This window comes from Pelobates fuscus, chromosome 1 (assembly GCF_036172605.1).
Source record: "Pelobates fuscus isolate aPelFus1 chromosome 1, aPelFus1.pri, whole genome shotgun sequence".
In the NCBI taxonomy this organism is placed as follows: domain Eukaryota; kingdom Metazoa; phylum Chordata; class Amphibia; order Anura; family Pelobatidae; genus Pelobates; species Pelobates fuscus.
Genome location: NC_086317.1, coordinates 22,323,036 through 22,346,786, shown reverse-complemented (window position 1 = coordinate 22,346,786; position 23,751 = coordinate 22,323,036). Strand labels below are relative to the sequence as shown.

The 23,751-nt window shown below is 40.7% G+C and overlaps 1 protein-coding gene across 1 annotated transcript in view; it reads left to right on the top strand.

Moving 5' to 3' along the window:
* Positions 1 to 15,397, top strand: part of MAEL (maelstrom spermatogenic transposon silencer) — a 78,865-nt gene extending 63,468 nt beyond the window's left edge. Inside the window, exons 8-12 of the mRNA XM_063446606.1 lie at positions 2,492 to 2,633; positions 2,749 to 2,811; positions 5,565 to 5,688; positions 10,744 to 10,807; positions 15,241 to 15,397. Coding sequence (XP_063302676.1) covers positions 2,492 to 2,633; positions 2,749 to 2,811; positions 5,565 to 5,688; positions 10,744 to 10,807; positions 15,241 to 15,356 — 509 coding nt within the window. The 3' untranslated portion in view covers positions 15,357 to 15,397. The remainder of the gene's footprint in view (positions 1 to 2,491; positions 2,634 to 2,748; positions 2,812 to 5,564; positions 5,689 to 10,743; positions 10,808 to 15,240) is intronic.
* Positions 15,398 to 23,751: the final 8,354 nt, after the last annotated feature.

The window sequence follows — 23,751 nt, the reverse complement described above, 5'->3', positions numbered from 1 at the left end:
CTCGCCTTGACTACTGTAATCCGCTTCTCAGTGGTCTTGTGTGTTCCCAACTTGCCCTGTTACGGTGTATAATAAATGCAGCGGCGAGGCTCCTCTTCCTGTCCGCCCACGCCTACCCCCTTTGTCAGTCCCTACATTGGCTTCCTGTAAGATACAGGACTCTACTTAAGATCCTGATACTTGCTTACAAATCTATACACAATGCTGTTCCAACCTACTTATCCTCACTATTACACAAATATGTCCCATCTAGGTCCCTACACTCTGTCTGAGAGCTACGTCTAACCTCTGTTTGTACTCCTTCCTCTGATGCTTGGCTTAAAAACTTCTCTAGGGCTGCACCGTTCCTATGGAACGCCCTTTCCCTCTCTGTTAGACTTTCACCCAATCTCCACTCCTTCAAAAAATCTTTGAAAACTTATTTCTTTAGGAAAGCATTTCAATTAAACCATCTACAGCTTTCCCTCCCCGCACCCTGATTCCTCTCCTGAAACGGTTATCAAAACAAAACACTAAGCCCTCAATGAACACTATCCTAGCAACCTACTTTTCTACCCTACCCTTACCTTTTGTGTCACATTACCCCACTCCCTCTAGCATGTAAGCTTGTTGAGCAGAGCCCTCAATCCCTCTGTTCCTGTGTGTCCAACTTGTCTTGTTTACAAACATTTGTCTGTTAGTCCACCCATTTTACAGCGCTATGGAACTTGTTGGTGCTTTATAAAAAACTGTGTACCCTCGGGGGTATCTGTAGGTGATGGCAAATCTTCCCAGCAAGATGAATCCTCAAAGGACAAACAAAAGTGCAAATAGTGTGATATTGTATAAAACTATATAACCATTTAATTCATTATAATTTCATTTATAATTTGTGTTCTCTACTGGCCACTGTATCTCTTAGGAATGGAAGAGTCTCTATTTGATCCAGTTGCTAGTGGAGATAAGCCTGATGTTTGCTTTCTTGATGTAAGTGCAACCTTGAATTATATTGTTATAGTTTTATATATCACACTATTTTCACGTTTTTTTTTTTAAGTCCTTTGAGGATTCATCTTGCTGGGAAGATTTTCCAGAAACTACAGATATCCCTGAGAGAAGATAAGCGCATATACCATTTACATTCTTGTAAGATTTTCTCCACCTGGAGCTATATCACTATTCATACGTATTTCACCATATGTAGCTTTTTATTCCTATATTCTACCACTATTTCATCCTGATTCCCGGGTTGAATCTCTTTTGTACATAACTTTGTGTTTCACCACCCTGCACCGAATACTTCCTAGGGTCTTATTTTTGTATGTATTTATCCAAACAGCATCGTTTCATGGATTGAAACTCCGGTAGACTGCCACTAGAGGCAGTCCTTAGTACTGCATACATTGCAGCTTATCTAAAACATTTTTCAGACCAGTAACAGGTCCAAAAACTCTGCTACTGGGATCTCCGAATTAGCAAATCAAGACATGTAGTTCATGATGGAATGAAAACAAGCAGCTTTAATTTTACTCTGGACTAGCCCATATGCACATTACTTTGAACTTACTCAGACAATGTTAATATAATGCAAATACCCAAATCACATGGGGAAACCTACAGGAACTCATATTAACACATATGTAATGGGGTTGGGAAGACAGTAACAAACAAGAAATGTCTCCCCTGCTTGCAGAATCCATAATATGCAAATCTACCTGAATATGCAAATTAACAAGTTAATGTAGATCCTTACAACAAACAGATGGCACTGCACAGGCTCCACAGCCAAATCCACCTATTTGGTTGAAAGCATTAACAGGGTAAGAAAGGAGACAAATCATTTAAGAATTAAATTATATTATACACACCCTGCGGCTATAATGGGCACAGGGTGACTAAAACATAAGAAAATTCTGGGCACCTATATAGAGTGTCCGTATAATGCTCCCAGTAATGGGGACTAATGTCACAAAGATATGGTTAAGTCACAGATGAAGTATTTGAAAAGTGAAATTAACAGAAAAAGAGAAAGTTGTAACACTTGTAAAATATTTATTAAACTAGCACTATCCCAGATAAGAAGCTTTATATTTTAGAATAGGAAGTAGTGCAGACATCGAGGAGGGACCTAACATTAACCAACAAATTGAATTGTATGCAAATCAGAACAAATGTAGAAAATCTCCCCAACGCTCTTAGTTTGATTATGAGTAAGCCCTAAGGGGCTAAATGTGAAAAGCTGAAACAGAAGTCCTCTTCTATTGTATTATTTTTGTACAATAAACTTTTTTAAAACAAAACCCTTTTCTAATAGGCTACAATAGAAATACAACACCAATTCATATTTACTTGTTTGGAGGTAGCCATCTTGGAATTAAATCACACTCCGGCACTGTTACAGATGAGGGAAAACAGCCTGCATAGTATTTAACATTGTGATACAAATAGCATCTGTGATTTTTCCACCATGTACTTACATTTGTTTTTTTGTTGTTGTTCTTTTTTACCCCAGGAATCGATAACCGTTTTGAAATATTTGATGTGGAAAATTTAATTGTAAAACTTTATGGACATAAGCTTGGAGAAGAGCCTTCAAGAGCTAGTGTTTCTCGTTCCCTTGAAGCAGTTTACTGGGATTATGCGAGTAACACAAGGTCATTTTATAAACCTGTGTGTGTGTGTGTGTGTATACACTGAATAACAAATTAGCAGCATATGACCGGCTTCCTATTTGTGTTTACCCCCCCTTTTTTTTTTTTTTTTAAACAGATGCAAATGGCATGAAGAAAGTGATATGTGGTGCTGTGCTCTTGCAAGCTGCAAGAAAATTGCGTAAGTTGGTCTTGGAAGCATGTTTATAATTGCATAATAAGGCACAACATTGATTACTCCATCTTGCTGAAAATCATTTGATTTGGAGTATATATAGTTTTCACTACTCGACAAGTTTCATAGAATTATCACTGCTGCACAATCTCACAATTTTAGTGCATCATAGACAAGCCAATACAAAAGGAGCAGAGGACCTCTCTCGTGAGTTGAGAAATGGCATTTACCACCCATATGTACAACATTCTAAGCTAAATGGCTCGTGAGCTTACAATCTTAAAGGACCACTCTAGGCACCCAGACCACTTCAGCTTAATGAAGTAGTCTGGGTGCCTGGTCCAGCTAGGGTTAACCCCTTTTTTTTTTTTTTAAATAAACATAGCAGTTTCAGAGAAACTGCTATGTTTATACTGAGGGTTAATCCAGCCTCCAGAGCCTCTAGTGGCTGTCTCATTGACAGCCGCTAGAGGCGCTTGCGTGCTTCTCACTGTGAAAATCACAGTGAGAAGACGCCAGCGTCCATAGTAAAGCATTGTAAATGCTTTCCTTTGCGACCTGTTGAATGCGCGCTGCTCCTTCCGTGCATGCGCATACAGCCGATGACGTCGCGAGGAGAGAAGGAGGAAAGCTCCCCGCCCGGCGCTGGAGAAAGGTAAGTGTTTAACCCCTTCCTCTCTCCAGAGCCCGGCGGGAGGGGGTCCCTGAGGGTGGGGGCACCCTCAGGGCACTATAGTGCCAGGAAAACGAGTATGTTTTCCTGGCACTATAGTTGTCCTTTAAGGTTACGAAAAAGATTTGAGACAAGAGGGTAATAGACAAGTAGCCGTAGAGCATTTACACAGACTTGCACTATATGATTGAGGAGTTTCCACAAACCTGGAAAGGCTTAGAATAAATGTAGCAGAAACCAGTGTGGATTAGTGAAATAAATGGAAGATACTACTTGGGGTGGATTGTGTTGTGAGGCCTCTAGATGGGATAGAATGAAGAAATATGAGACCCTGCACTGCTCTCCCACTAGATTTTATGATCCTAGAAATTAAAACTCTCAGGTACTGTAAGTACCACTAGTTTGCATATTCGGGTGAAGGCAGTAACCGTGAGTAAAAAACAAAATCTGCATGTCTAGAAGAAAGTGTGTAACTCTGCCTTAGTCAAATTTCCAGTGGGGATGGAGATATGGAAAACTTTAAAACCTCCTTCAGTGTTGAATTACTTGAAATTGGTTAAACTCTAAATGGAGGGACTCCAGGCACTAGAACCAATTCAAGGAGATGAATTGGTTATACATCCTACAATCACTTTAATGCAAACTGTAGGGATGGAAGAACCCATTGAAACTTTATTTACTATGTAGAAGGAGATTGCACTTTCACTTGCTGAAATTAAATGAGTGATCGTTAGTAGCTTCCTGCATCAAACTTCATTTCTAGGTATAAATGAGAGTAAGTTGCCTTTTTAAAAGATCCGAGTTAGGATGTTGTGATTGTATTTATTTTAATTTCATTGAATTGGTTATAGTGCCCTGGAGTCCTATAGCACGGTCTCTATATTTGCAGGATTATTTTCAAACGTGCGTATTCAGATTGAAGGCCAGAGTAGCCAACCTGGACATTAGCAGACTCTGATAATTTTTCCAGTTTGTCTTTTTTTTACTTTTAATGTGAACTTCACTTTGAATTCTCACTGGCAGTGTTAAATCATTTTCGAGCTATTGAACACAAAACAAAATGGTCTCTAGTCCCCACTTCAACTTTGGCTAAGGTATAGATTACACACTTTCTTCAAGCCATTCCGATTCATACCAGCAATGGTTGCTGTGATTTGCAGTCAATCACAGCAATGCTTCCCATTCCTGCTTGGCCTAATGCTTCCTCCTTTGTCCAAATGGTGCTGAGGGCTATGCTGCTGGGGACTCTCGTTTAATCTTGAACAGTTTTTAAAGTTTTAATGCTAAATATAAACAAAAAAAGAAATGGTTTCACACTGAATGGCATGACTGCACCAGTGGACTTCAGATTCTATAACAACTTCACTGAGATGAAGTTAACAATACCTACAGTGTTCCTTTAACATTGACTTTGCACCTGCAGACCCCAGGCACTATAATAACTTCAATTGGTTGAAATGGTTATAATGCCTATTGTCCCTTTAAACTATGTATTGACCATTTTAGCAGAGCTGCACAGTCATCTGCCATGCCCCGAATGGCTATGTGGCAAAGGTTGCGTTATTCTCTACTTTAAACCATACTTGGGTTAGCGGGCAGTGATCGGCTGAGAGGGCAAACCTGTCACTGCCAGCAATTCTTAGTAAGAATTTTAATTGAGGCAAAGCCTAACTCACTATCTGAAAGCCATAGCATTGGGGTTTGGTCGGCAGCCTGCATGGGACCTAAAATCTTCGAGAGCTGGTGAGTAAACTGTTCAACATTTATGCGGGACCTAACACCTATGGACTGCGGGCATCATAACCACTTTAGTCATTTGAAGTGGTTACAGTGCCTATAGTGACCATTTTAAAGTTGGCACTCCACGTTTAAACTGTATGCCTACAAAGTATGTTACACTGTTACCTTAGGATACTGCTGCTACAGCTTGTGTTTTTGTGTGTTTTATCCAGCTATTTTATAGATCGTCAAAAATTGTAGTGAATTTGAGCTTGTCCCTTTCAATCCATCTTTAAATGAGCACACATTCTTAAAATGAAAAAAAAATAAGCTTTGTAATGTATAATTTATTAATTTTTTTCTCCAGCTACTGTATGAGCAAAGCTTTGTTGTCTGTTTATGGCATTGCCATTACACCTGCTCATTTACCGAGCTTTGACAATGGTCCTGGGAATCCTAAGGTGGTGATTCTAGATACTGTACGCTTTCAAGTAAGTTGTTTTTTTTTTTTTTTTTTTTTTTTTTATCCCTTCTAGGATATAACGATTCATTTGATATATCCCTTATTCTAGATTGAAGTAATCTTTCATCTTTAGCACTACTTAGCCTCTTTTTTAAAAAAAAAATTCTGCTACTGCCAGCACATGGACATTTGGTGCTTGTTTAGCAGGTGTTTAAACTAACTAATCCCGTCATCCAATTCCTTAATGGACCTGCTTGGCAGACACTCTAACATGCTTTAATTGCCATTGCATTATCTTGTGAGGGAAGTGGTGTAACTCAATTCGTATTAAGCATCGACTAGAATGCATCACCACACAGGTGCTGTAGTTGCAGTGAATGCAAGCAGGAGAGCCACCTGTTGGTGTATAGTAGCAGTATATAATGAGAAATGATTGAAAGATGGAGACATTTGTATTTTGTATGAACTTGTAATCAGTTCTGTTGGTACAGATTAAATTGTATGCCGTATACATTTAAAGGAACACTATAGGGTCAGGAACACCTTACAATCTAGTCCCCTTGCCTACGTAAATACAGTAAACTCTTACCTTTACTGCAGACTGCTGCTTACTCTGTCCCTGATCTGCCTGCTTGGCTGACATCAGAAGTGTTGATCTGAGCCAATCAATGCATCTCTATGAGGAAAGTTCAGTGTCTCCGTGCATAGGGTGGAGACACTGAATGTCAGTTACACTGTGCAGCACTGCCCCAGGAAGCACATCTAGCATCCATCTTAGAAGTGTCCAGTAGAGCTATCACTGGGCTGTAATGTAAACACTGCCTTTTCTCTGAAATGGGTTTACTGCAAAAAGCCTACAGTGAATGATTTTAATTGCCAGAACAAATCCAATAAGCTGTAGTTGTCCTGGTGCCTATAGTGTCCCTTTAACTGTCTTTTTTGACTGTTAAAATAAAAAATAATTCAATGTCTCTCTCTCTTCTCCCCCCCCCCCCCCCCCCCGCTCCTCCCCCCCCAAAAATGTCCTCATGTGGACTCTGGAATCAAACATTATTAAAATCTTTAACTGTCTTTATAACTAAATTACCCAACATACATGCTTTTATATTGTGCTACTGGTGATCAGTAGATAAAACATAAATTACATTTACTTAACTTCAGAGTAGTTTTAAAAGCACATCACCTATGTAGTTATACACTATTGTAACATGTAGTGTGTGTGTCACCATCAGATTCCGTAGCGCTGTACAATGGGTGGACTAACAGACATGTAATTGTAACCAGACCACTGGACATACAGGAACAAAGAGGTGGAGGGCCCTGCTCAATGAGCTTACATTCTAGTGGGAGTGGGGTATAGTGACACAAATCGTATGAAGTAGGTTGTTAGAAAAGTATTCACTAAGGGCTTAGTAGGTAATTTTTGACAGTTGCAGCAGAGGAGACATGGGGGGGAGAAAAACCTGCTAACCGTTTAATTGATATGCTTTCTTGAAGTGAGTTTTCAATTTTTTTTTTTTTAATGAGTGGAGACTGGGTGAAAGTCTTACGGAGAAGGGAAGGGAGTTCCAGCGAAGAGGTCCAGCCCTCAAGAAATCTTGAAGGCGAGCATCAGAGGATAGGCGTAGGTGTTTGGCAGAGCGCATGGGCCTCGACTGGACATACTTGTGTATTAGTAAGGATAGGTAGGTTGGAGCAGCATTATGTAGGGACTTCTAAGCCAGCACCAGAATTTTAAATTGCGCCCTATCTAACTGGAAGCCAGTGCAGGGACTGGCAGAGTGGGAGGTGCGAGCAGACAGGAAAATTAGCCTCGCCGCTGCATTCTTTATAGATTTCAGCGATGCAATCTTGGAACACTTAAGACCACTGAGAAGGGGATTGCAGTAGTCAAGGCGAGAGAGAACAGCCTGGACCAGCACCGTAGCCGCATCCGGCCTTAAATAGGGGAAGATGTGCGCTATGTTTTTGAGATGAAAATGACCGGATTTGGCGATTGATTGGACATTAGGGGTGAAGGAGAGGTTGGAGTCAAAAAGAACACCCAGGTAGCGAGTCTGCGAGGTAGAGGTGATGGTAGCGCTGTTGACTTAGAGGGAGACGGACACGGGGGTAGCAACACTTGAGGGAGGAAAGACCAGAAGTTCTGTTTTGGACAGGTTAAATTTAAGGAAGTGAGCAGCCATCCAATTGGAAATCGCAGAGAGGCAGTCAGAGACACGAGTCAAGATGGGCGGAGGGAGATTAGGAGATTACAGGTAGATCTGCGTGTCATCTGCATAGAAATGATAACTGAAGCCAAAGGAGCTAATGAGTTTACCAAGGGAGGCAGTATAGATAGAGAACAGTAGGGGACCAAGGACAGAACCTTGGGGGATGCCGACAGAGTGGTTGGGGGAAAGAGGCAGAGTCAGAGAAAGAAACCCTGAAAGAGCGCTGGGAGAGGTAGGGGGAGCACCAGGAGAGAGCAGTATCCCGTAGACCAAAATTACAGAGAATGCGAATAAGCTGTTGATGATCAACAGTGTGAAAGGCAGCAGAAAGATCAAGGAGAATTAGGATAGAGTAGTGGCCACGAAATTTAGCAGCAATTAAATCGTTGGATACTTTGGTCACAGCCTTTTCGCTTGAAGGACCAGCGCAGAGAGTTGGATTTGAAAGTCTTTCAATCTGGTGTACACAAATCTCTTGAGGAGATATGTGTGTGTGTGTATATAGACGTAAAAAAAAATGCTTTTTTTATTGGACTAACATAATTTTTTTAATGACTAGCTTTCAGGAGAACCTCCCTTTCTCAAGTCTGAAGCATTTCTGAGCAAGAAAACACATAGAATTCAAAGTTGAGTTGTGATACAGGGGTTAAAGCAGATAAGACAGGTTTGATAGAACATAGACACCATTCTTGCAGAGAGGGTCGTAAATATCTTATGCGAAGATCAGAGTGAGGGGGGAGAGAGTTAAAAAAAACAAGCTAAGAGTGCAGAATATGGTGCTAGAAGGGGGGGGGGAGTATTAATATAAAGAATGCATGAATTCTCATCCAAGAGTTACAGGATATGCATGAAGACCTTTATCCTGTATACACAGACACACTTACACACTCCTGTACATATACACAAGAACATGCACACTATACACAAGTACATACAATATACATATAAATACAACCAAATGCCCAAATATATACATACACTTTATACATACATGTATACGCATACACATAAATACATGAACACATATACTTGTATATTGATATACATATTGGAATGCATTTTAAAATGTAAGAGAATGCTGGATCTGGATAATGCTCCAGATGTTGCTGAACTACAACTTCCATAATTCTCAGCCTATCTATTTAATTCATAGAATCATGGGAGTTGTAGTTCAGCAACATCTGGAGGGCCAGAGTTTGGGGAAACCTGATGTAAAGTGTTGGTAGTGGGACAGGAAGCCCAAATCAAAATTTAGTCCTCTATTCTTGCTGTTAAACAATGTGATCGTTCTGACTTCAAAAGTCTTTCTTTTCTTGGGTATTTTTAAAACTGTACTGTAAGAGTTGTATTGTACAATATTAATAAATAATGTAACTTCACCTTTAAATGAATGCCGTTCTCTCTGTATACTGCTAAACACGGATTGTTTTAAGTTATACATACTGTGCCATCAGCGGCAATATTTTCTCATGGTTGTAATATTAAAAATTAAATGAAAAATTAATAAAAAAATAATCTCAACATAAGGGACACTATAGTCACCCTGACCACTTTAGCTCAAGGAAGTGGTCTGGGTGCCAGGTCCCTCTAGTTTTAACCCTTCAGATGTAAACTTAGCCGTTTCAGAGAAACGGCTATGTTTACATTAGGGGTTAATCCAACCTCTATTGGCTTCCTGACAGCCGCTAGAGGCGCATCTGCGAAATTTGCATCCAGTGTGCAGAGCGTCCATAGGAAAGCATTGAGAAATTTGGGAGCTGACGTCGGCAGGGGAGGAGAGGTCACCAGTGCCGAGGAAGCCCGGCACTGGATTAAGGCAAGCTGCTGAAGAGGTGTTAACCTACCCAGCGCTATGGGAGGGGGACCCTGAGGGTGGGAGGACCCTTAGGGCACTATAGTGTCAGGAAAACGGGTTTGTTTTCCTGACACTATAGTGATTCTTTAAGTATTTTTACTTGGTATTAAAGTAGTTTGGAAGACCAAAACTAAGAAAAGAGGGCTTTTTGTAAGTGGAGTTTTTCATCTTCTTAGTAGATAGCTCCCTAATTCTTGTTTGGCATTGCCATAAGGATACCAAATAAAGGATCTATCTACTTAACGGCTCCCTAATTTGATAACCTAAAATATGGCAATCCCAAAAGAATACTTTTTTAGCGAGTTATCTGCTAAACGGATGCAAATGCAGCAGTGGCACAGATTACAAATTTCTTTCATCCATGATATTCCAAAAAGAAAACGGCCACATTTCACCCTAAAACAAGTAAACGAAATGTGTTTGTGCTTTTTTTTTCTTTTCTCAAATGTATTTAGGGAAATTGAATTTCGGTGGCACCCAAGTCTATCTATACTTAAGTCTATTCTCCCTTTGAAGTGCATAATTGGGGCTGTATATCTCATTGTTATGCTCCATTATATCGGTATGGTGTAGTGGTAAAAGAAGTTCCCTGGTTATATTGCCTTAGAACTGCATTAAGTGGTGTACAAAGAGTCTCCCAGCTGTACTGCCTTATACCTGTATGGAGAAGGAAATTACGAAAAATTAAATTCAATTCATATTTAGACATCTACTGACATCTTGTGGTTATTACTTGGTACTATAATTAAAGTTTGTTTAATACTGGATTAAAAGAGTATGTCTATCTGACAAGCAAGTCTTGTAGTTTTTAATGTGACTTTTCTTATTTTGATCGAACTCGTGGTTTATAGTTTGGTTCGCTTTTCTATTATAATGGATTTATATTTATTTTAAAACGTTAGAAATTGTCATTTCCTATGAATCTAGTTCAGCCTTTTAGTAGATATGCATGAGGGGAGTTGTAATCGAACACGTTATTTAATTTTTTTTTAATACTCTTTTTTTGCTTTTATAGAAGCAGGCTAATAGGGATCACATAAACTCCACTGAAAGATCTGGACCCTCAGGTAATCTACATGGTGAGTACTAAATAGGTACTTTTTAAATAAGTATTAAAGATTTTAGTGGCTTCATTAAGGAAATAATTAGCTTCTTTTCCTCGGGTCTGCATATGCTAGTGTATCCATGACTGGGTCCAAAACGCGACGGGCAGCTATGGACTGCACGCATCCCACAAAGTTTTACCCTTGTTTTGATAACTCTTTATGCTTTTTGTGGTTCCTATGGCTGAGACAGGGTTACCATACCCGGTGCACCCTCCTTGTGTGGGAGCTGGTATACGTCTGCCCTCCATAAGAAGCCTCACAAGGATAAGCGATGACCCATGAGATAGGAGGGTAGGAATAGGGCAAGACACCTACTACAACTCCTCCCCCCAGCCCCCCTTGGTTAGGGGGACTAACGGCCAAAACCGGCCCACTTCACGCCGCAACACCACTACTATCTAGACTCTAAAACCGAACACCAAGGCTATCCACAACAGGAGGCACTCACTGACACTCACGAACTGCAGCTCACATCAAGCAAGACCGCAACCGACTGACAGTAGCAACTCTATCTGTTCCAACTCAGATCTGTTAAACCCAGTTCTCGACCACCCCCATCTAGCCTCCAGACAGGCATCACATACCCACAAGCACAGATCGCAGGGTGTTGTCCATAGCTGGACCGTGATGCCCTTGCAGCATCCACTATAAGGACATGCAACTCCCACAAGGGAGCCTCAGCCCAAACGGCACTTAAAAGACCACTATAGTGCCCTGAGTGTGCCCCCACCCTCAGGGACCCCTCCCGCCAGGCTCTAGGGGGAGGAAGGGGTTAAATTTACCTATTTTTACAGCGCCGGGCTCTCCTCCTCCATATCGCCGCCATTGGCTGAATGCGCATGCGCGGCAGGGGCCGCCCGTGCATTCAGCCAGTCCATAGGAAAGCATTCTATGGACGCTGGCATCTTCTCACTGTGAAAATCACAGTGAGAAGCGCGTCTAGCGGCTGTCAATGAGACAGCCACTAGAGGCTGAATTAACCCTAGTATAAACATAGCAGTTTCTCTGAAACTGCTATGTTTATAGAAGAAAGGGTTAAACCTAGCTGGACCTGGCACCCAGACCACTTCATTAAGCTGAAGTGGTCTGGGTGCCTATAGTGGTCCTTTAAGACAGGTTTCACATACTAGAGCATATCACATCGCACCAGGTATCCTGCCCGATAAACAAATTAAACGTTTACTATTGTTATGTTTGCGCAATATCTGGTTCAAGGCAGGACTCCGGACCTAATGCTTGTTAAGAAAAAAAAAAAATGGTGCAACTTTCTAAACATGTCTGGTGTTCTCACACCATAGCATTATCGCTCAATGTCATGTCTATACTTGCATGTGTTCATTACGCGCACCACAAAAATAAAGAATTACCACAAAAAAATACAATGTGTTTCTTGTAATACCTTCTTACCTTTTTATTGATTTCATTTTAAAATGCAATCCAATATGTTCATTCTTTCAATATACAAAGTACTACGTGTAGACCTATGCTTTCCCACACTCTTATGCATAAATGCTTATATATGTGACTGTGCACTTACATTTGTATGAGTTTATGTGTATTTGTGTATGAGTAGACATATATACAGTTGCAAGAAAAAGTATGTGAACCCTTTGGAATGATATGGATTTCTGCACAAATTGGTCTTAAAATGTGATCTGATTATCATCTAAGTCACAACAATAGACAATCAGTCTGCTTAAACTAATAAAACACAAAAAATGAAATTTTGCTATGTTTTTATTGAACACACAATGTAAACATTCACAGTGCAGGTGGAAAAAGTATGTGAACCCTTAGACTAATGACATCTCCAAGAGCTAATTGGAGTGAGATGTCAGCCAACTGGAGTCCAATCAATGAGATGAGATTGGAGGTGTTGGTTATAGCTGCCCTGCCCTATTGTGTGTGTGTGTGTATGTATGTATAAAGTGTGTATATACATGCATACGTGTGTAGGTACATGTTTTGGTGTGAATGTACATATATTTGGGCATTTGGTTGTGTGTGTGTGTGTATATATATATATATATATATATATATATTGTATACTTGTACATATACACTATGTGTGTGTCTGTATGCTGGATATAGGCCTTCATGCATATCCTGTAACTCTGGGGTGGGAATTCATGCATTCTTAGTATAAGCACCATCTTCTGCACTGTTTGCTTGGTGGTGGTTTTTTTTTTTGTCCCCTCTCTCTTCACCCTCACTCTGTGATCTTCACACGAGATATTTACAACCATCCGAGAATGGTGTAATTTTTCTATGAAACTCGTGTCGCTTGAACCCCTGTATCACAACTCCACTTTGAATTCTATGTGTCGTCTTGCTCAGCAATGCTTTAGATTTGAGAAAGGGGGGGGTTCGTCCAATAAAGAGTATTACAAGTATTACGCTAAAATTACTGAGTTATAGTGGAACGCAAGAGGAGAGAGCAGTTGAACGCACGCAGCACTTTTTCACATACTGACATATATTTTTCCCTGTCCGGAGTGAAGGACTGTGACAGCCACTAACAGCCTCTCGGTACAGCATTCTTACAATACACTCTGTTTTTAGCCACAAATTTTGAGTGTTTTAAATTCATTTTACTTAATATATTTGAAACGGTGAGTACTGTGGTTTTCTACCTTACTGTTTTTTAGAACGACGGAACGGTTGTGGTACTTAAGACCAACATATGATCTTTAAAGGAACTCTATAGTCACCTAAATTACTTTAGCTATATAAAGCAGTTTTAGTGTATAGATCATTCCCCTGCAATTTCACTGCTCAATTCACTGTCATTTAGGAGTTAAATCACTTTGTTTCTGTTTATGCAGCCCTAGCCACACCTCCCCTGTCTATGATTGAGAGAGCCTGCATGGAAAAAAATAAACTGGTTTCACTTTCAAACAGATGTAATTTACCTTAAATAATTGCATCTCAATCTCTAAATTGAACTTTAATCACAAACAGGAGGCTATTGCAGGGTCTAGCAAGCTTTTAACATAGCAGGGGATAAGAAAATCTTAATTAAACAGAACTTGCAATAAAAGCCTAAATAGGGCTCTCTTTACAGGAAGTGTTTATGGAAGGCTGTGCAAGTCACATGGAGGGAGGTGTGACTAGGGTTCATAAACAAAGGGATTTAACTCTTAAATGGCAGAGGATTGAGCAGTGAGGCTGCAGGGGCATGTTCTATACACCAAAACTGCTTCATTAAGCTAAAGTTGTTCCACTGTCAGTACTAGAACAAATGGCCTGTTTAAAGCAGAGTAACCCCAGCTGTGCTGGTAACTGGGGTGATCTGATACAGGCAGACACTTTACATATTTGAAAATATTTGAATATCTTTTAACATTGTATCAACTGCATCCTAGTTAACTGTTTTGTGTCAATATTCCATAAAGACTGAAATTCAAATAATACTAGGACTAGTATATTGAAACAATTTTGTTATACACAGACTATTTTACTTTGATATTTCTTAATGAGGTATTCTATACACCATAAGTACTCCTGGCAATCTGTAAGATTTTATCTAATAACACTCTTATTTTCTGAAGACTTTGGCTTTAAGTGGGAGCTTTTTTTGTCCAGTAGAGTAGTAACACAGCCATTACTGCCTATCCTAAGTTGAGTATTATTCTCATCTACATTTGTTTTATAGATACAATTAAGCTTATAGTTATTAGTACCTCCATCAAATGTAATACATACAATACATTCACACAGAGACACTGCTAAATACATTCTCACACACACAGAGACTGCACCCCTCAATGAAGTGTGTGGGGGAGGGGGGAGGGAGGGGGCACAGCCAGCCCCGGTGGACCAGTGGTGAGTTCTGTGTAGCCTGCAGCTTGTCTGACTGTAGGCTGTCTCCTGTCCTCCCAGGCGCAGAATGATGTGTGTAGCATTGCCATGGTAATGCGCGTCAACGCTCCACATTCCCTGCTCGCTGAAGGAAGCGATCTGCCTTCCTCCGGGTCCTCCCCATCTCTACCTGATCGAAGGACCCTTGGGATAGGCATACTTTTCTAGCTTATCAATAATATAAATATTTACTCCATGGTGGTCCTTGTATGTAAGCTTGGTAGAAAAATATGTAAAGGTTTTTTTTAAAAAAAAAGAAGAAAATCATACAAACACTATGCTGGCCATTGAAGAGAGGGTGTCTGGATCTTTACATGTGGGGGAAAAATTTTTTTCCTACCTTATGTTGGATTTTATTTCTCGTGATGATTCAGTTTGGTAGGAAATATTGGATTTTTAGGCTGACTTTAAGGAGAGATGCAGTCTCACTATGGTAGAACAATATCCCATTATGCTTCACCTATTAGCCACTACTGCTTTAAATAAACAGGACCGCTTGTCTTTCAAATCAAAATACTTTTATTCTCTGTTTCTCAAATGTTTAGATAGGACTACTCTGGAACCTAGAGGACTGCAAACTTTCAAATGCCCTGTGGGACGAGGACGAGGAATTCTCAGGCTGTTGGACAGCATCAATGCTTTACAGAGTGACAACAACTAGAAAGCTGACATTTAAGTCTAAAATAACTACAAGTTAGAAAGCTGGGGAATTTTTTTCCAAAATTATGTTTTGAAAACTTGTTCCTGAACAATTGTGTTTTTGTTTTGCTGTATTACACTAATGTTGTATAATAAAAACGATCTATCTCTGCTCTAAAGGTTTGTTCCATAAATTCCTCATGACAGACCTTCTCATGCATCATGTTTTAAATAGACCTTTATTTCAAACTGTTACTTTAGCAGATGAAGTGAATCACCTGTTCATATCCCAGTATCATAAATTAATTCTTCTGTCCTACATGTTTCTACTGGCATCAGGAGCCAGAATTACACCAGGCTTTCTAAAAGTTTGTGTTGAGAAATAAGTTTCTGTTTACAGTAGTTGGTTATACTTATGTCAGGATTTCTCTGCTGTTTTAAACTGCAACCTTTTCACATTGTGTCTGGGTTGGTCAGCTGTTTTTAACTATCTACTCCTTTCATCACGGTTACTTACCTGGTTCCAATTAGGCAGCCCCTTCTTCTACTTGGTGCAGGCTTTTTAGCCCCTTAACGACGAGTGACGGACGAGGTCCGTCACACGGGGGAATGCGTTAATGACGAGTGACGGACCTCGTCCGTCACGCGTTAAAATTAACGCCGCGATCGCGCAGTGCCGGCGATCGCGGGGTTAATGCTGTTGCTGGGTCCCTCCGAGTCAGGGGCAGACCGGCAGCAGCAAATCCGGATATCCCAGCCCATGTGATCGCTGTGATAGCCAGTCACAGCGGTCACAATGCTGCTGGGATATCTGATCCGCCTCCCTCCACCTCGTGTGGGTTTGTGAAGTGGAGAGAGACGGATCGGTGCTACATTGTGTCCCTGATTTATTGCAGAGTTATACTTAAGTATAAAATTCACTTTTGTGGAGTTAAAAAAAAAATTAACCCTTTCCCTGCTGCTTGATCACTGCTAGCAGTGATCAATATACAGGTCACAGTACTTTACTGTGATCTATTTTTTTTTTTTTACTTTCAAGGGTTAATTTTTAGGTTTTTTGTAACCCTAAGGGGTTAAATTTTATTATTTGATTTTATTAATTTGTGATTTAGTTATTTTGGTGGGTGGAATTTAGTGGGAATTAGGGTATAAAAAAAAAAAATATTTTTTTTTTTGTTAGAGTTTTGTTAGCTGTGTTAGCTGTATTAACAATGTTTAGAAAGTATAGCGCGGAGGAGGCTTATGCCCTGTTAGCGGCAGACTCAGAGGCGACTGACACTGCCTCAGAGAGTGAAGCAGGGAGTGACGCAGGGGATGCAGGGGACATGGACTATGTGCCAGATACTGCAGGACCATCAGGAGAAATCGACGATTCCCCTAATGCTGACCATGGCGCAGATGACTGGGTACCCCCTAATAATTTTTCCCCAGACATCCCAGTGTTTACAGGCAATCCTGGCATACAGGCGGACCTGTCTGCCTATAGTGCGCTGGATGTTATGCAGCTGTTCTTGGGGGATGAGATTTTTGGGGAGATAGTCACCCAGACTAATCTCTATGCGGAGCAATATCTGGCACACAATCCAGACTCTCTTATCTCTAGGAAAGAGAGATGGTACCCAACCAGTGTGCCAGAATTTAAACAATTCTGGGCACTGACCATGTTAATGGGGCTAATTAAAAAGCCCACAATTAGGATGTATTGGGCTAAACATCCTATTTGCAATACTCCTATTTTTGCCGAGACAATGACAAGGGAAAGATATGAAGACATACTAAGATTTATGCACTTTAGTGATAACAACAAGTGCCCCCCAAAAGGTGATCCGCAGTATGATCTTCTTTACAAACTACGCCCTTTAATTGCCCACTTTAACAGTAAATTTGCCGCTATATATACCCCCAATAAAAACATTTCCATTGACGAGTCCCTAATGAAGTTTAAGGGAAGACTGGGGTTTAGACAATATATCCCATCCAAAAGATCCCGATATGGGATCAAATTTTATAAACTATGTGAAAGTGGCAGTGGCTACGTATACACCTTCCGTGTATACGAAGGAAGGGATAGCCACCTTGATCCCCCAGGTTGCCCAGATACAGTAGGGACAAGTGGAAAAATTGTCTGGGACTTAATAATGCCACTACTTAATAAAGGTTATCATCTATACATCGATAACTTTTATAATAGCATCCCACTGTTACAAATGTTGTATTGCTTCGAGACCGTGGCCTGTGGCACTATTCGGAAGAGTCGCACAGGTTTCCCAAAGGCTCTAGCGAACAAAAAAATGAAAAGGGGGGAAACAGCAGCTCTCTGCCAGAATGAACTGCTGGCACTCAAGTACAGGGATAAAAAGGATGTTTTCATCTTAACCACCATCCATGGTGAAAACACTCGGAGGGTCGCAGTTCGTGGCAGAGACGAATATAAACGGGTGCCAGTCTGCATACGGCAATATAATCGGCATATGGGGGGCGTTGACCTGTCCGATCAACTGATGCAGCCATATTTGATCATGAGAAAGACCAGGGCATGGTATAAAAAAGTGGGCATATACCTTTTGCAGATGGCAATCCACAATGCCTTTGTTATTTTTAAAAAGGCAAATGCTGGGCTGAAAAGCACTTTTCTTTCTTTCCAGTTTGAGCTAATTTCTAAGCTGCTAGAATGCCACACAAGGAGACCATCAGTGGAGCCTAGCAGAAGAATGGAGGCAGGTCACTTCTGCTTTAAGATTCCACCAACCCCTAAAAAACAAAACCCCCAGAAAAGGTGCAGGGTGTGTTACAAGAGGGGCGTAAGAGTTGAGACCAGCTATTACTGCCCTGATTGCCCCTCTCAGCCCGGCCTATGTATTGGCCATTGTTTTAAAATTTTTCACACCCAGGCCGAATAAGTAGACCAGTTTTGGGGTGTGATTTTTGGTTACCGAATCTTGGCTTTGTCTACCGTTTATCCTGTCTTCTCTGATCCTTGACCTCGGCTTGTCCTATCGTTGTTCCGTTTCTCTTTACTCCTTTGACCTCGGCTTGTACCTTGACAATTCTCTGCTTGTATAGCCCGGCCATTCTAAGGACCGGTATTACAAGTTTCTCTCTCTGTGTTCTCTCTCTTTGTGGTCTGTCTGTGTTTTGGTTTCGGAATCCATGACAGCTTTGCCCGGGACGCAGATAACTGTGTACTACCCCCGGATAAGTTTACCCCAACTATTCTGTATATGGGGGTATCATTGCACTAAGATGACATAGCTGAGCAACATATTAGGTGTTATACTGCCGTAGCACACATAAGGATAGCAAAATATACAGTAACATCTCCAAGTGTGTGTCAAAAAGGCAGAAAAAATGCTAATTGCAACTAGACTTGGTACAAACTAACAAAAAAATGATCCTACACTAAGGTTTAGAATATACCTTTTGAAATACCCTGGGGTGTCTACTTTAAGAAATGGTAGGCCTTTGTGGGGTAGTTTGAATTTAATACCTGCTAAGATGCTTGGAAATTGCACATAGGCCCAGCGTCAAAATTCAAAGTTCGGTAAAAACTGATATGGCTTGGTCTCCTATATGGCACTGTAGCTTCACAAAATAGTGCCAAAGACATTCATTGGGGATGTCTTTTTACTCAGAAGACTTAGCTGAGCATAATTTGGGGGTTTTGAACTTAGTGGCACATATGAAATATACAAAATGCCCAGCAAAAATGCAATCCGTATGTAAAAAATGCACAAAATTATTTTTTACCACATACTTTGGCATATATTGGTAAAAAAAATGGGGGCATGTTAAGGCACAATATGCACCTTATGAGATACCCTGGAGTGTCTACTTTTACAAATGGTAGGCCTTTGTGTTTTGTTTTTTTTTTGAACAGTCAAACTACTATAATACCCCAAATGGAAGCATAGGCTCATTAAATCCGTCTCTCAAAATTCTACTGTGAGTACTGAAAAGGACAGGTCTCCTATATGGCACTGTAGCTTCACGAACTAGTGCCAAAGACATACAATGGGGGTGTCATTTTACTCAGAAGATTTAGCTGAACATAATTTGGGGGGTTTGAACTTAGTGGCACATGTGAAATATACAAAATGCCCAGCACAAATGCAATCCATATGTAAAAAGTGCACAAAATTATTTTATACCACATACTTTGGCAACTATTGGTGAAAAAATGGGGGCATGTTAAGGCACAATATGCACCTTATGAGATACCCTGGAGTGTCTACTTTTACAAATGGTAGGCCTTTGTGGGTTTTTTTTGAACAGTCAAACTGTTATAATACCCCAAATGGAAGCATAGGCTCATTAAATCCGTCTCTCAAAATTCTACTGAGAGTACTGAAAAGGACAGGTCTCCTATATGGCACTGTAGCTTCACGAACTAGTGCCAGAGACATACAATGGGGGTGTCATTTTACTCAGAAGACTTAGCTGAACATAATTTGGGGGGTTTGAACTTAGTGGCACATGTGAAATATACAAAATGCCCAGCACAAATGCAATCCATATGTAAAAAATGCACAAAATTATTTTTTACCACATACTTTGGCATGTATTGGTAAAAAAATGGGGGCATGTTAAGGCACAATATGCACCTTATGAGATACCCTGGAGTGTCTACTTTTACAAATGGTAGGCCTTTGGGTTTTTTTTTCGAACAGACAGACTGTTATAATACCCCAAATGGAAGCATAGGCTCATTAAATCCGTCTCTCAAAATTCTACTGTGAATACTGAAAAGGACAGGTCTCCTATATGGCACTGTAGCTTCACGAAATAGTGCCAAAGACATACAATGGGGGTACCGTTGTACTCAGCAGAAGTAACTGAACACATAATAAAACTTTGTACAGGAATAGCACACACCAACTTTACAAAATACACATGAGAAGTTCTTTGTTATAAGTTTGTGTGCGAAAACCCCCAAAAAACACAATTTTACTCCAATATTTAGCAGAGGTTGGCGGTAAAATGGCTACGTAGAAAGTGTCAAAACAACCTTAGGTAAATAGCCTGGGGTGTCTACTTTATATAAATATATACTTTTGTGTGGCAATTTTGTTTTCTTTTATGGCTATTAGGCTTACAAGACAAACATACCAAATTCTAAAATCGCTCCACATAAAAAGTGTATTTTACTCCTTGTGCTTTGTGACCTGTAACTACCAAAAAAAACTGAAAATCCCAGACACATTATATATTCTGTAATTCAGAACAACTAAATGAATTTATTTTTAATTACTTTCCTTAACCTGCACTAATTATGTACACATTATTATGGCAAAAACTGTAAAAAAAAACACACAAAAATTCATTTTTTTGCATATTTCTGTATTTTTTTAATAATAAATAAGCATTTATATATATATGTGTTACATCAAATTAAAGCCCTTTCTGTCCTTTAAAAAACGGTATATAATATGTGTCGGTGCAATGAATAAGTAAAAAGCAAATTGCAGTTGAACGCAAATAGCAAAAAATGCAAAAAATGCCGTTGTCATTAAGTGAAAGACAAGCTTCTGAAGCTCTGTCCTTAAGGGGTTAAGCAGCTAGTCTTGGTACCTCCTTGCCCTTGCGTTTTTTCCGATTTCCTGTTGTACCTGGTTTGGCTGACTTTCTGTCCTTGTTCCTGCCTTCGCTGATCTGTTCTCCTGCTTCTAGCTTACCTGGCTACCCGCTTTGTTTCCTGTCTCTGGCTAGCCGGATTACCTGTTTTGATTAATGACCCCGGCTTGCCTCCTGGACTTTGCTTGTGGAATATTTTTCTATTTACTACTAAAGGTGTTTTGCATCTCTCTCTGTCTGGTTCCTGGTCCCCAACACCTTACAATTCATAGCACTAGTATGAGGTAGCACACAAGAGGACCAAAGTATACAATGTACACTGATCAGCCACAACATTAAAACCACCTGCTAATATCGTGTAGGTACCCTTGTGCTGCCGTGACGTCTCTAAGGCATTAAAACATGGATTCCTCAAGACCTCTGAACATATCCTGTGGTATCTGGCACTAAGATATTCGCAGGAGATCCTTAAAGTCCTGCAAGGTGGATCAGATTTGTTGTTCCAGCACATCCTATAGGTGCTCAATTTGATTGAGATCTGAGGAATTTTGACCCAAGGCATAAACTTGAACTATGAACTATTTGTATTACACAAACCAATTCTGAACCATTTTTGCATTGTGGCAGAGAGCATTATCCTGCTGAAAGAGGCCACTGCCATCCGGGAACACCATTGCCCTGAAGTGGACTCTCCGTTACAAAGTCAAACTACGGATTTATGCAGACCCTGGGTCCCAAACAGAACATTAACTAGCTCACAGGACTCGGGTACCAAGACAAGCCAAGGTAACTCTTTTGGTTGGTTTCCCATCCACCCCAGGAACTCCATTTATTTATAGCACAAACTCTCCTCAACTATCACACTCCCTACCTGCAACCCCTGAACCCTCATATCTCGGGACTTTAAGATCCCCCATTCATCTAATTTTGCATAACTAAAAGTTTTCATTCTTCCACTTTACTTTCTTCCCCTCTCTTTTTATCCCATGCACTCTACTTATACCTTTCCAGCCTATCTCCACCAACCCTTTCTAAAACCTCTAAATACACACCCTCTCACAAAAATTTTAAAACTCCCACCTTCTCTTACTCTCTCTCTTCTAGCAACTGGTGAAGTCTCTCCCGGTCCCACCTCTGCAAACACACCATGTGTTAACTCCAGGAATCACAGTAATCTCGTACCCATCTCATGTCACTCTTCCTTTAAATCCTCCTTCTATACTGCCTCTGGAGTACACGATCTGTTTGCAGTGTTACTAATTCCACTGCTGTGCACAACCTTTTCATATCTCGTTCCCTAGACTAACAAGCCTTAACAGAATCATGGCTTTCTCATTCTGACATTGCTACCCCTGCCTCTCTATGCTTTGGTGGTCTTCAATTTTCCCACAACCCAAGACACTGAAGGCAAAGGTGGTGGTGTAGGGTTTCTGCTCTTGCCTCACTGCTCCTTCAAAACTCTACCCACCCCCCTTCCCTCTCTATCTCCACATTTGAATTTCATTCAGTTTGCCTTTTTTCAAACCCATCTCTGCTAACATTGGTTTTATCTATCGTCCCACTGGTTCCCCTCTCCTCTTCCTTGACCACTTTGCTGCTTGGCTTCCCTACTTCATCTCCTCTAATATTCTATCCCTATTACTTGGAGACTTCAACACTCCTATTAACCTACCCTTGTCCTCAGTAGCCTCAAAACTGCTTCCAATGACCTCCTCCCTTGGGCTATCACAGTGGGCCAAGTCCCCCACCCATGTAGCTGGCAATACCCTTTATCTTATTTTCTCTCATGAATGTACAATCTCTAATCTCTGTAACACTGTACGCTGGTGACACTCTGATATACCTCTCCCCTGCCATCCTGCAACGTGTTACTGCTTGCCTTTCTTCCATCTCTGATTGGATGTCCTCCTGCTTTTTGAAACTCAATCTCTCTAAAATCCAACTCCTTGCCTTTCCTCCTCCGAATACCGATTCTCCCCACACCCCCCCACACACACACACACTTTTCCCTCTCCCTTCAAGTGAGTCGTACCCATATCCGTCCATCCTTGCAAGCGCGCTGTCTTGGCGTTATACTTGATTCTGGCCTCACATCCAGTCTGCAGGGCCGGACTGGGAGAAAGATTCGGCCCGGGCATATTTTTTTTTTTATCACAGCAGCCCACTAAGGGGGCGGGGCAGAGAGGGTGTGTTTCGTCATCACCATTGACAAACATGCCCCCTCAGAAAGTGAGCATGTTGGTTCAATGCTCTTCGAGGGCAGACCATGCGCAGAACTCTGTTAAAAGAGCTCTAGCATGAGAACAAAATCCCTATATTTGTTCTGCACAGTGCAAGCAAATTTAATAACATGCTTGAGCTGTGTTTCCTTGCAACTTGTCTCTGGTGTCTCTATAAATGGATACCAAGAGACGAAAGGGCTAGGAAAGAGTATTGTGCATGTTTTTTGTGCCTGCTTGTGGAATTGTGTGTGTGTGTGTGTAGAGTAAGCTGATTGTCGTGTGGTATTGTGTAATAAGGTCGGTTTTAGTCGTGTTTTTGGTGTAATGCATATGTGGCTAGGGGATGTAGTAAGTGTGTGTGTGTGTGATGTAGTGGTTGTAGAGAGTGTGTGTTTAGTATGTGTTTGTTTACAGTGAATCTAGTGTGTTTATAAGGGACCCAGAGTGTGTATTTTAGGAATGTAGTGTGTGTTTTGGAGGACCCAGAATGTGTAGGAGATCTAGTGTGTGTGTGTGTATATGATCCAGAGTTGGGTAAATGATCTAGTGTGTGTCTGGAACGTAATGTTTGGGTGTGCAGTATGTGTGTGAGGGGTGCTGTAGTGTGTTTTATTTATATATATA